Source organism: Gopherus evgoodei, chromosome 3, assembly GCF_007399415.2.
Source record: "Gopherus evgoodei ecotype Sinaloan lineage chromosome 3, rGopEvg1_v1.p, whole genome shotgun sequence".
NCBI classification, from domain to species: domain Eukaryota; kingdom Metazoa; phylum Chordata; order Testudines; family Testudinidae; genus Gopherus; species Gopherus evgoodei.
Genome location: NC_044324.1, coordinates 104,353,676 through 104,366,070, shown reverse-complemented (window position 1 = coordinate 104,366,070; position 12,395 = coordinate 104,353,676). Strand labels below are relative to the sequence as shown.

At 40.6% G+C, this 12,395-nt stretch overlaps 1 protein-coding gene across 1 annotated transcript in view; it reads left to right on the top strand.

Annotated features, from left to right (window-relative positions):
• Nucleotides 1-8,215, top strand: part of TRDN (triadin) — a 307,073-nt gene extending 298,858 nt beyond the window's left edge. The window contains exons 48-49 of the mRNA XM_030556221.1: nucleotides 4,580-4,618; nucleotides 5,839-8,215. Coding sequence (XP_030412081.1) covers nucleotides 4,580-4,618; nucleotides 5,839-5,984 — 185 coding nt within the window. The 3' untranslated portion in view covers nucleotides 5,985-8,215. The remainder of the gene's footprint in view (nucleotides 1-4,579; nucleotides 4,619-5,838) is intronic.
• Nucleotides 8,216-12,395: the final 4,180 nt, after the last annotated feature.

Sequence of the window (12,395 nt, the reverse complement as noted above, 5' to 3'; positions counted from 1 at the left end):
CCCCCCCTCAGAAGAGAATGTACTTCTTCTGTGGTGCTTCAGTCCATGCGCTTTGGAGGAGAGAGTCACTGAACATGAACATATGATGTGAGCTCTCATACTCCGTGTGATAACATTGCCCCTATTCGATCACTAGGCCAGCCTAAATACCAATTTTCATAGCAGTTTTTAATTAAACAGATTAAATTATCTTTATAGTACATCTACTAAATGGGATATGTGAACTATAGTACAGTGTTTGCCAAGAGAGAGAGCATATAGGAAAAGTTCCAGCATTAATTGTCATACAGTAGGTTACAAGGCGTCAGTTTATTTTCAGGATGTGCATTCAGGTACAGCCTGCATTTCTTTTATTGTGTAGCCAAGACAGAAAATGAGATGTGGAAGAAATATCCTCATGAGGGACAGTTTTTCTGCTGCTGTCTCTGATACAACATTATAGTGATGAAAAATGTCATTTTAGAGTGGATGCATGAACTGATTTGGAAAGCTTCTGACCTTTCCTGCTGATGTGTGTGATGTTCCCCCACCCCCATTAAAGCATGTTGGTTGTTTCCAGGAGGCCAGACCGAGATTGTTTTCATGTTATCATTGAGCAATAAGAACTAAGGAGGTGAATGCTCTAAGAAGAGCACTCTTCTTATTGAAGAAAATGGTGAACTTGTATGTCAAATGTTATTTAAAAAATTCCATTTTGTTTTTAAATTGAGAAGCCAGTGTCTAAATATCCACCATATGATGATTTGAAAGGAAGAACATTTCTGCTACTGCAGGAGCCCTAACATTTAGCTTTTGGTATTCAGATTTAATTGACAGTTATAAAGCTGTCCTTTATGTTTAATATGCAAGTGTAATGACTTTGGCAGATATATGAAAAAGCAGTGGTGAAGTTCATGCTGTTCAGAGAGGATTCCTGATCACTTTAGGTCTCCATCTCCTACAATGCTTTCTGTGATCAGCCTGTCGTGTATTTTCATTGAGGTGTTAGAGAGAGCCCAAATAGGCAAAGTAGCAAAACACAGGCAAATCTCCCCCAGCCCCCCACCCCCACTGAGCAGTCAAATCAGTACCTTAGAAGAACCATTAATTTGAACACGCTGTAATTATTTTCTCTGCATGTTTAATTTTTGATTGTTTAATAAAAATACAGTATTTGCATTCATAATAGATGGAAAGTGATCAGTAAGAAACCAGTGAAATTGCCTCTTCTTCCCTCCTATTCCTAATTGCTTACTAATTAGTTGCTTCTAATGCTATGATTTCTATAATGCTATGAATTTTTGTGCTTTGTTGAATTGTTTAATGTTATTAGGGAAACCAGTTAATGAAATACTTTGGTTCAAACGTCAAGTCTCTAGTAACAAAAATTACTAATGATTGTTTCCATCACACAGTCTCTATTATTTTTCTGACAAGCCTACCACCATTTCTTCTGAACAAAGCTACTTCTCTTTAATAGAATATATCTCCTACATGACCTGCTTCTCATTCTCAAGTAGTGCTCTTATTCACAAAGAAACGGGACTGGAATCATAGAAAAGTAGAGTTGGATGGGACCTTGAGAGATCTAGTTTTTGTATTGAAACAGAAACATTTCTTCAGTTTAGGTTTAGGGACATTTGTCTTTTCTTCCTGAATCACCCAAACACTGAATAGACCATGAAGAAAAAATCAGATTGTTTTATTCCACTGTAATTACACAGCGCCAGTTAGACGCCTAAGTCTTTCTATAAACCTAGCCCCCATGTATTCATTTAATTTGTTATGGTGTTGATTGCTTTTGTTTTCTTAGTGGTAGGTTTAGTTTTAGTTATTTCTGAAGACTACCACTAAAAAATCAAAAGCTAACATGGAGGGTCAGGAACAGAATATCACATGTGGATGGAGCACCTGGGCTCATGCACTGGAGTACTAACACTAACATAGGGCTGGTCTACACTAGGGGAGGGGATTGATCTAAGATATGCAACTTCAGCTACTTGAATAGCGTAGCTAAAGTCAAAGTATCTTAGATCGAGTTACCTACCGTCCTCATGGTGTGGGATCGACGTCCATGGCTCCCCCTGTCGACTCTGCTACCGCCGTTCATGTTGGTGGAGTTCTAGAATCGACAGGAGCGCGTTTGGGGATCGGTATATCGTGTCTAGATGAGACGCAATATATCGATCCCTGAGAAATTGATTGCTACCCTCCGATACGGCCGGTAGTGAAGATGTACCCATAGAAATGGGAAATGGATGTGCTGCTCCTGTGAGCAGAGCACACTAGGATATTAGGACTTACTAGCAATATCATGGATACAGCAGCACCAGGCACAAATATAGAATGTTGCCATGATCTCATTTCTAGTGTAATAGGTAATACATATTCTGTAGTTTATAGTATTGTCTAGAAAAAAAGGGAAACAGTAAAACAATACACCTAACAAAATGGATCATTCTGGAAACCACTTTCCCCCTTCCTGTTTTCAGGAGAACTGTTCCTGCTATAAGGCCCAGATCCTTAAAGGTATTTAGGGGCCTAACTCCAGCTGAATTCAGGATTAAGGATTAAGTACCTAAATACCTTTTGAGAATCTGAGCCTTAAAGCTTATCTACACTTGCTTTGCTTGCCTAACAAATAAGAAAGATGGTGCCGTGTGCAAGGGCAGATAACTCAATTTTTCATTGATTGAAAACAGAGAGAGAATGTGCCATCTTCTCAGCAATGGAAAAAGGAAAATAAAACAGAAGTCATTACAGATGCTTACCAGCAAGGAGGAAGAGGAAGAGAGATAGCAGTCATTTGCAAAATGACAACTGTAGGGCTGCTGCTGATTGGCTTGGTCAAGTTTAAAGGGCAAGCCCCAGAAAGGCATGTTGGAGGGGAAAAAGTTTCTCTGGAAGTTCCAATGGAAATATCCTCATAATATTGCTGCATATTAATTTAGTTGTATAGCTTCCTGGTTTATTAAACTGTGCACACTGATAAAAATATCTACTAACTCTCCTTTAAGGTGTGAAACAGCTTACTATATTTGCACCAGAATTTATGTATTTTCTTCTAGGGATCAAATCTGTTTAATTTACTCCTGCTGACTTTACCCTCTGAGCAAGAGGCAGTGTGCTGCTGAAGGGGAAGCCCCACAAAGCTTTGTGCCAGTCACTCAGAAGCACAATTCCTCCAGAGAACCTCTCACACTAGTGGGGAGGAGAGTAGTCTACAGTAGCACTTCACAGGGTGTAGCATGCTCCTCGTCCTATTATAGCCAGCCACTTCTGCTGTCTGTCTGGCATGTGGAGAAAGAAAGGGAGCCCTGGCTCCAACCATTTTCTTGTGGAGGGAGTGTCAGGCACAGAAACTTTTGCTCTTCCTTCCGTATGCAGAGGCTCAATCTGGATATGCATTTTACAGTCACAGAAGAATGATCTTACCCACCTAATCTTCTGCACAGCTGGGGAGGAGGGCACTGTAGCCATACCTGACTTAAAGGAAAAAGAATTGGTCCTTTATATGCAATGAGTTCCTTAATTAGACTGAAATTTGTTGAATCTTTTTAAACACAATAAATAAGAGATCACCTGACCTCTGGTCAAACTATACAACATTTTGAGGTTGAGTAGCATAAACATGCTAACTAAACAGAAGAAACCAACTTTAAAAGGAACTCAGGAATAGCAGAATCTAGGCCATTGTCATGCTGTATGATACTATTTGATTCAGAAGGATCCTAAATATGTGATAGTTCTTCCAAGCAATTTGAAGTTTTTAACACTTTTTTCAGCAGCTACTTTTCATGTTCAGCACCAAGGCACACCCTATATAACCTCTTCCTAAAGGCCAAATTATCTAAATGTCCCCACTCTCCAGTAATTTAGTGGCTACTAACAGTAGCTTGTAAATCAGACTTTTAAGTGAAATGACCATATAAATCAGAAGAGCTGAGGATTGTAGAATGGTCAGGTTTAGTATAACTTCACCAGAAAATTCTGTCTTATTTTCCCTACTCCTACAAGAGCTTTGTTTAAAAGGACTCTTATCATAAACCAGAGTGGCCAAACTTCGTGACCCTCTGAGCCATGTAGGACAATAGTCAGAAGTTTGAAAGCTGGGGCAAGCCTGGTGGGGTTTGAGGCTTCTGCCCCATGAGAGTAACCTACTGGAGCTCAGGGCTTCAGTCCCGCTCCTGCTGAATCCCTGAGACCCCATTTCCCGCTGGCAGAAGCCCCTACTCCACCACCCTGCTGCAAGGCAGAAGTCCCGAGCTACCCACCAAGTGTGGTAGATGGAGAGTGGGGTGTGGGGCATGGGAGACTCTGTGAGCTGCACTTTAACTGTTTACTTGTAAAAGAGCCACACTCGGCTCACAAGCCACAATTTGGCCACCCCTGTGATAGACCAGGCTTGCACCTGGAAACATGCACAAAGCAAGAGAGTTAAAATTCCAGTATTTATAGCATGTTGGGTACTTTGTCCCTTTAAATATTTTTAAATATAATATTTATTTTCAACTAGTAAGTGCATGACACATTGGTTGCCTGCTTGATAAAACAAAAAGAACCAGTTATTGACTGACTTTCTTATTTTTATATCCATTAGAAGAATATGCAGAAATAATTTCCATTAAAAAAGACAAAGGTGAGTTCGTAATTGGTGATTTCCTTGCTGTAAATTATTTTTCTTTATAACAATCAGCGTCAACTGGATATTTTGTTAGATAGGTCATCTAGTCATTTTCAGAAGCATCAAATGTATCTAGTACAGTTATGATGTGTGATATTGAGCTGGACAAAGAACTAACCTTCCTGTGCATCAGGCGAAAAGACCAGAGAGGGAGAAATTGCTCAAGTGAATACACGGGCATTTGTGACAAACCGTGCAGTGCTCCTCCATTTGATGGGATTTGGCAGTCAATAAACAGACCTTGCTTCTGAGTTTCTATTACAGGGAAGCCCTGCAGTCTGTTTCATGTTAGATCGAAGAGCTAAACTTTCTTATATTGAGTGAACAGGAAAGAATAAGATATAGGCACCAGAAAATCAATTGCATGAGAACTAATTTCTATCTAGTGCCAGCATTTCTCCTTTCATTTTCCCAAACATGTAATAGTCATTCCATGGAAAACTTTAATTCCAGGGTGCAATTAACATTCCAAAGCAGTTACAAAATTCAACCTTCCTGACAAATTAGGCATTTTATCTTTCGAGTTTGAACTGAAAGACCATATTCTTCTGATCCTTTAAAAGAGCTGAGAAGGTAATGGAAAAAAAGTATAACTATAAAAGGCTGAGTCTCAAGTGACACAAAGGTAGCAAAAATTCCCTATATCTTAAAACCCTGGGAAAGAGATACTTCCATATATGATGCCAAAGTTCTGAAGAAATGATAGGGCTGGTCATTTGGAACAATTACTTGCATATCTCCAACCATGAACATTTGATAGAACTCTTCAGAGCATTCAGAATGGGTCATTGAAATACAGAGTCATTAAATGGATGCTTGGGTTGAAGGGCCTTTAAACACATACAGTGAAGCCATTCCAGGGAACAAAATTGGGACAGCTAGACAGAGTATATCTAAGGGAAATGTTGAATATAATATGAACCACTCTCAGTTGTGCTATAAAGGTTTCAGAGTGTTGAGAACATATTGACTTTAGCTAAAAATCCCATTCAGGTTTTCCTCTTGCTGACTTAGTCTAGTTTCTTACCATGTTACTCCAGTTTTATGCCAGCGTAACACAGTTGAAGTTAATGGAGTTACACGAGCATTAAACTGGAGTAATACCGTGGTGAGTCAGGCTCACCATCTGGAAACTGTACATATTAACAAATTGTTTCTCTTCTTTGTTTTCCTAGCTCCAGTCCGCTTCTTCCAATGTGTCTTCCTAGATGGATACAATGGATATGGATTACAATTCCCCATTACTCCAGCCCCCAGCCATGAAAAGAGACCTGGTCAACCAAAGACTTCAGGGCGGAAGTCAAAGACACCAGGACAGTAGAGAGACATGTGATCTGTGTATTTTTGAGACTTTGCACTTTATCCCTTCTACTGAGGTCCACAGTAACAACAGTGGTACTTGTTACTGTAGACATGTGATCCAGTAGATCTCATGCACCTGGAAACGTTTTTTACTGTCTGGTGCTGAGGGAAAAGAGGTGGTGGATGAACAGTGTTCATCCAAACAATACTAATATTATTCTTGAGGAAAGGCTTTGGTGTTGAAATAGTGTTTGTCAGATTGTGCAGTTTGTTTGTGCATGTGCATTTTCCTGCCTCTTCTGCTCTTCTTATTTTTCCCCTACCTGTTCTGAATTCAGGTACATCTATTTTCCATGTAGTGATTTTTAAAGAGCAACAAATATAAATGCAAGGACTATTTCAATAAGATTGTTTTGCAAGATTACCTGGAATCCTAAATCATGTCCTGTCAATATTCAATCAGATCTCTGATACGGGAAAAGCCTCAGTAAATCTGAAAATGTGCTCCATAACTGGTGCTATTTTTATGTATAATTGACCAGTTTAGAATGAAGCTCACATCTTATCTTTAAGCTGCTCAGTGTACCATAGAAAGGTTCACTATTCAAACAGTTAATTATGAGTATTTACATTTAAGTTGAAGGCAAGCAATACAAACTTGCTATATTTGCCCCTTAAGTATGTAAAATCATAACACCTCATTTCCCTTTCATTTTGAGATCTGGGGAAGTGAGCCAAGGTGGGCCTGCCAAAAGAGAGGTGAAGCAAGGAGGTAAATTGTGAAGATCTCATGAATGGGAAGGAAATTCTTTTACTTCCTCTGTCTCTTCTTGGACAAAGTCATTATCAAGTCAGCGCAGACTGCAGATAGATCATGCTGGCCAATCATTTGTTAGAAAAAGTCAGCAAGGAAGCTATATAATCAGACATTACTTGTGAAACAAAACCAAATTTTCAAGTAAAAATACCAACATGATACAACTTGGAGCAATTAGCAAAAACAGGGCATGTGCAAGAAATCTTGTTAGTTAATTTTGTCAGATAAGATGGAAGGCCTTATAAGCTATTAGCTGGGCCTCCGTCAAAGTGCACTGTATTGTCAATTACTTTTAGGATGGGTGCAGCAAGTAAACATGCCAATCCTCAACCATCTTGTTTATTTCTTCAGATGGATTAGCTGTGCCAAAGAAAAGGAATGCGCTGGTACTTGACCTATGTGAAGGTGTCTGCTTGTAAATCAGTGTTGTGATTGTCTGTACATGTCTAGCAATGTAAATAATAATGCATTTTTGCAAGCTGCTATTTTTCTTCCTTACTATATTTATGAATTTAATCTGTGAACCATATAGCTATGATCCCAGTTTCATAGTTACCATCTGAAATACCATGAATTTTAACATAACTCATGAAATAGATCCTCTCATGCCTGTAAATCATATATAGCTTTTTTTTTCAGTATAGCTCAAGATAATATTACCATAACACTGATGTTTATCTCAATAGGAAGATTGATTTACATAGATTTCAGATAACTATGTCCCAGAAGGACTCAGGCAATTTATAATGGGATATGGAGTTTTTTTACCTCTAGGTCACTGGGTCAGATTGGTAATGGCTGAAAGTTGTTACTTTCTGACTGATGTTCTGTGGCCTATATGAAATGAGTTCTTGGTCTTAGCACACTCTGTGTTATGCCTCTCAAAATCTTCCATCCCACCAGATGGCCTTGACAGCCATTTAGAAACTCAATTACCATCTTGTGTCTAGGGGCTGTTCTTCCTAATCAGGAAGGGGACACATTGGGGATATGGGTGTAGAGTGCTCTGACTCTGCAGTAACCAGAGCTGTAAGCCTGGAACTCCCAGGGTTTTTTTCAGCAGGACTTCTCCCCCCTCCATCCCCCCCAACCTCCCTCAGAGGTCCCCATCACCCCAATGTATCTTTTATGTCTCACCACAAATTGTGTGTATTTCAGTGTGTCATTACACAGGTTGCTGTTCTGTGATTTTCCTGCTAAGGCTGTCTTAATGAAGGGATTATAACTTTCAGAAGGTCAGCTCATTTAATTCATAGCTTTATCCAATTCAAATGATCAGCACAACATTTAATTTTTTATATATTCACAAGCTGTTGTGGGTTTTTAGCTTTTTTTGACACTTGATTTCCCTTTTTGCTCATGTAAAAGCAGCAAAGAGTCCCGGGGCACCTTATAGACTAACAGACGTTTTGGAGCATGAGCTTTCGTGGGTGAATTACCCACGAAAGCTAATGCTCCAAAACGTCTGTTAGTCTATAAGGTGCCCCGGGACTCTTTGCTGCTTTTACAGATCCAGACTAACACGGCTACCCCTATGATACTTTTTGCTCATGATGACTTGGCTATTTCTCCCATTGCAATTTGATTTGGGAAAGGACAAGAATGTTTTTTAAGACCCCATTCCTCTAGCATTTCAGTTAGATATCAGATTGGATCTGAAGAAGTAAAACATTTGATCTGTGCTTCAATAGAAAAGTGATGTAAATCTGACCATAGGCAGTCACTTCCTAATCTTGGCCACTGACATGAAAACTACTAGACACTCCTCAGTCAAAATGGCAGTCTTTTTCCTTGGGCCTTCATAAACTGAATTTATCTGAAACCTTAACAGTGCATTACTTGAACTGCATGGCTTTACTAGAATCAAACTGAAATGTTATTAAAATGTATGCTTATTCTCATAAGTTTTGGAAAATAAAACATGTCTGCCCCTGTCTATTGGATGTTTTTTTATGAATCCAAGAATGGGGAAAAGGGATTGTAAAGGTAACTTGGTTCACCCATGTTGTGGGTACACACAAGCCTTCTGAATTCAGGAGAGAGTATCTTTCTGCATGAGGGACGTGCTTAAGGGGCAGTTTCCTTTTAAAATCATAGAATCATAGAAGATTAGGGTTGGAAGAGACCTCAGGAGGTCATCTAGTCCAAGCCCCTGTTCAAAGCAGGACCAACACCAACTAAATCAGCATCACAAGGCATAGCAAGATGAATCTATTCTACCATACATCACTCCTAGATCTACATAAGAATCATACAAATAATTTAAAAGTAGTATTAAAATGTTTATATAAAACATATAAAACCACACACAAATGTTCTTTCCAGGGACTAGTCAGTAGTCCACACAGTGCACAGTATGGCCTCTTACCAGCAGACAGAGAGAGAGAGACAAGGATAACAAAACGTTGTGACATCTGCCCTTATGAAGGGAACTGTATCAATGCAGCAATACAGTTGACTAGGGAGAAGCTTCCACTGAGAAGGATTTTGTCTATTATTTTCTATCTTATCAATATTGTTATTGACCAGATATAATATATATTTTCTGCTACTCTCTCTTTTTTTTCTGTTGATAAGATTAGACCTTTGTTTTGAGAGGTCTCAGTCCCCAGAGTGCCTGCTAAGGTTAGTTGGAGCTGTTGGTGCACAGCATTTCTGAAATCAGGCCATGAGGGATCTCTGTAAGAGTTCCATACAGAGTGGGCTGCTGGTCTGAGTCTCCTGCTCCTCAGATGTGGTTATCATCCTCAACAAACAGGCCACAAAAATTAGTCCACTTTCAAACTCCTTCCAGCACAGAGCCTTGAGCCTTGGTTTAGAGAACTTTTAAAACAGGCACCTCTGCAGAAGAACAGGTTGGATACAGGTGGTGTTCATGGTTATACACTAGTCCTCTCCAGGGTCTGAGTCTTTGTCCCCATTCAGCAGACTGAGTCCCTATTGACAGCTCAAAACTAGATAATCAAGAATACTTAAAGCTTGTTGTCTGCTCTTCAAGATCTGGTTTATGTGAATGTTCAGTTCAGTACTGAGCAGGCAGGTCCGTCTTATTGTCAGAGCCATATGTCCTGGAGTTTGAAAGCTCAGCTTGTGCCACTGGCCATAATTACAGGCTAGCTATACTCCTAGTGGTGGACTCTGTCAAGCCTGTACCATTGGTGATCCCCTACAGACACTTACACAAGTACCCTTATCCCAACTAGGGCTGCACTCAGTCTTTCTGACTCCTCCACCAGACCTGAAACTAGAACTTGCAAAATGATGGGATTATCTTTGGGCACCCCTTCCTCAGGCAAGAGATTTTGCTTTTAGGAGGGGGGCAGTGCCATAGGACATCACCCCTGCCTGCTGAGCAGGATTGTCCCATTGCCACTGACCTCTTGCCTCATTAGGACCTGGAATGAACAATTGCTTTGGTGGGGGCCATGCAAGTTTACCCTATTGCTAATGAAGTATTTTTGTCCACAAATATCACCATGTAGGCTGGCCTTTTGTCTGAGAAACTCAACTTGGTCAGATGGTGGCACAAAAATGTTATTGTCAAGCAGAGAGTATGATGCTCCTGGAACTCCAGAATGCATCTCTTTTCTCTCAACAAGCAGTTCTCCATGAATACCCACTCTGGTCACCTGTATTTTCCAGCTTGACTCTTGAGTGGCTGGGCATGAGATAAACTGGTCCCTTGGAGCAGATGGTAATCACAACACTGTGTACATGCAGAAGTCTAGTATCAGAGGGGTAGCGGTGTTAGTCTGGATCTGTAAAAGCAGCAAAGAATCCTGTGGCACCTTATAGACTAACAGATGTTTTGGAGCATGAGCTTTCGTGGGTGAATACCCACTTCGTCGGATGCATGTAGTGGAAATTTCCAGGGGCAGGTATATATATGCAAGCAAGCTAGAGATAACGAGGTTAGTTCAATCAGGGAGGATGAGGCCCTGTTCTAGCAGTTGAGGTGTGAAAACCAAGGGAGGAGAAACTGGTTTTGTAGTTGGCAAGCCATTCACAGTCTTTGTTTAATCCTGAGCTGATGGTGTCAAATTTGCAGATGAACTGAAGTTCAGCAGTTTCTCTTTGAATTCTGGTCCTGAAGTTTTTTTGCTGCAGGATGGCCACCTTAAGGTCTGCTATAGTGTGGCCAGGGAGGTTGAAGTGTTCTCCTATAGGTTTTTATATATTGCCATTCCTAATATCTGATTTGTGTCCATTTATCCTTTTCCGTAGAGACTGTCCAGTTTGGCCGATGTACATAGCAGAGGGGCATTGCTGGCATATGATGGCATATATTACATTGGTGGACATGCAGGTGAATGAACCGGTGATGGTGTGGCTGGTCTGGTTAGGTCCTGTGATGGTGTCGCTGGTGTAGATATGTGGGCAGAGTTGGCATCGAAGTTTGTTGCATGGATTGGTTCCTGAGCTAGAGTTACTATGGTGCAGTGTGCAGTCACTGGTGAGAATATGCTTCAGGTTGGAAGGTTGTCTGTGGGCGAGGACTGGCCTGCCACCCAAGGCCTGTGAAAGTGTGGGATCATTGTCCAGGATGGGTTGTAGATCCCTGATGATGCATTGGAGCGGTTTTAGCTGGGGACTATATGTGATGGCCACTGGAGTCCTGTTGTCCAGAAGTCTATATTCTCTGCTACAAGAGCATTCTTGTTTTCAGGGCCTATCCAGAGAAAGACAGATGAGTCCCTTTGGCTTTTTTACTGACTTTTTGCACTTTCTCTAAAATGTCCTGGACAAGGACTGACTGCAAATTTGTTATGGTACCAGATTTAGTTGTTAGTGTTAGGCAAGGAAAGGCTGAACAGTCATTGTATGTCTTAGTAGAGATAACCTGGAAGGAGCCAGAGTTATTCAGCAGTTAACAAAATTAAGCTGAAGTTCCAGACTGTAACCTTGTCATGAGGCTAGCCTGCTAACTTGCTATATTTTCTGGTCAGATCATTGGCGAGCCGTAATAAACTAGCCTTATAAATTCAGGTCCACAGTCCATAGGACCCTTACTTGTCATCCCTCCAAACCCTGGAATAAAGCATCAAATAAGTTTCGCATTTTAAAGAAAACGTTCCTGGTAAAATCTCAGCCGGGATCATGATGGAGTTACAGACCCCTTTCTCTCAAAGGGGTGGAGGAATTGCAAAAGTGCCAAACTCACTTCAGAGCATAAGTCCCACTGAAACTCAATGGAACTGGTGCTTCTAATCACTTAGCTACATTTGAAAAAACCTCTCCCTACAAGCTTCTGGTATGGCATCTGTTTGTCACTAGGACAGAGTAGTGAGCAAAAGAGCCCTTTACATCCTTCCAAAGGGGCTTTCCAACTTCAACCCAGCTCAAGAGGTGGTCTATCTTTTTATCCATTTTCCAGAGGCAAGAAAGAAAAGATTCCTAAATATGAGGCAAGTGTTATCCATACACCTGACAAGGAAACAAGCCATCAGGAGTTCAGACCATCTGTTCATCCTGCATGGAGGGCTCCAAAAGAGCTGAAAAACCTTTGTACAGCCACATAGACAAAGAAGCAAATTATTCACCTACAGGCAAAAAGCCTCTCTTAGCCATCAGAGTTCACTCAAGAGACGCCTCAGACCTTGAATTAGATAAGAC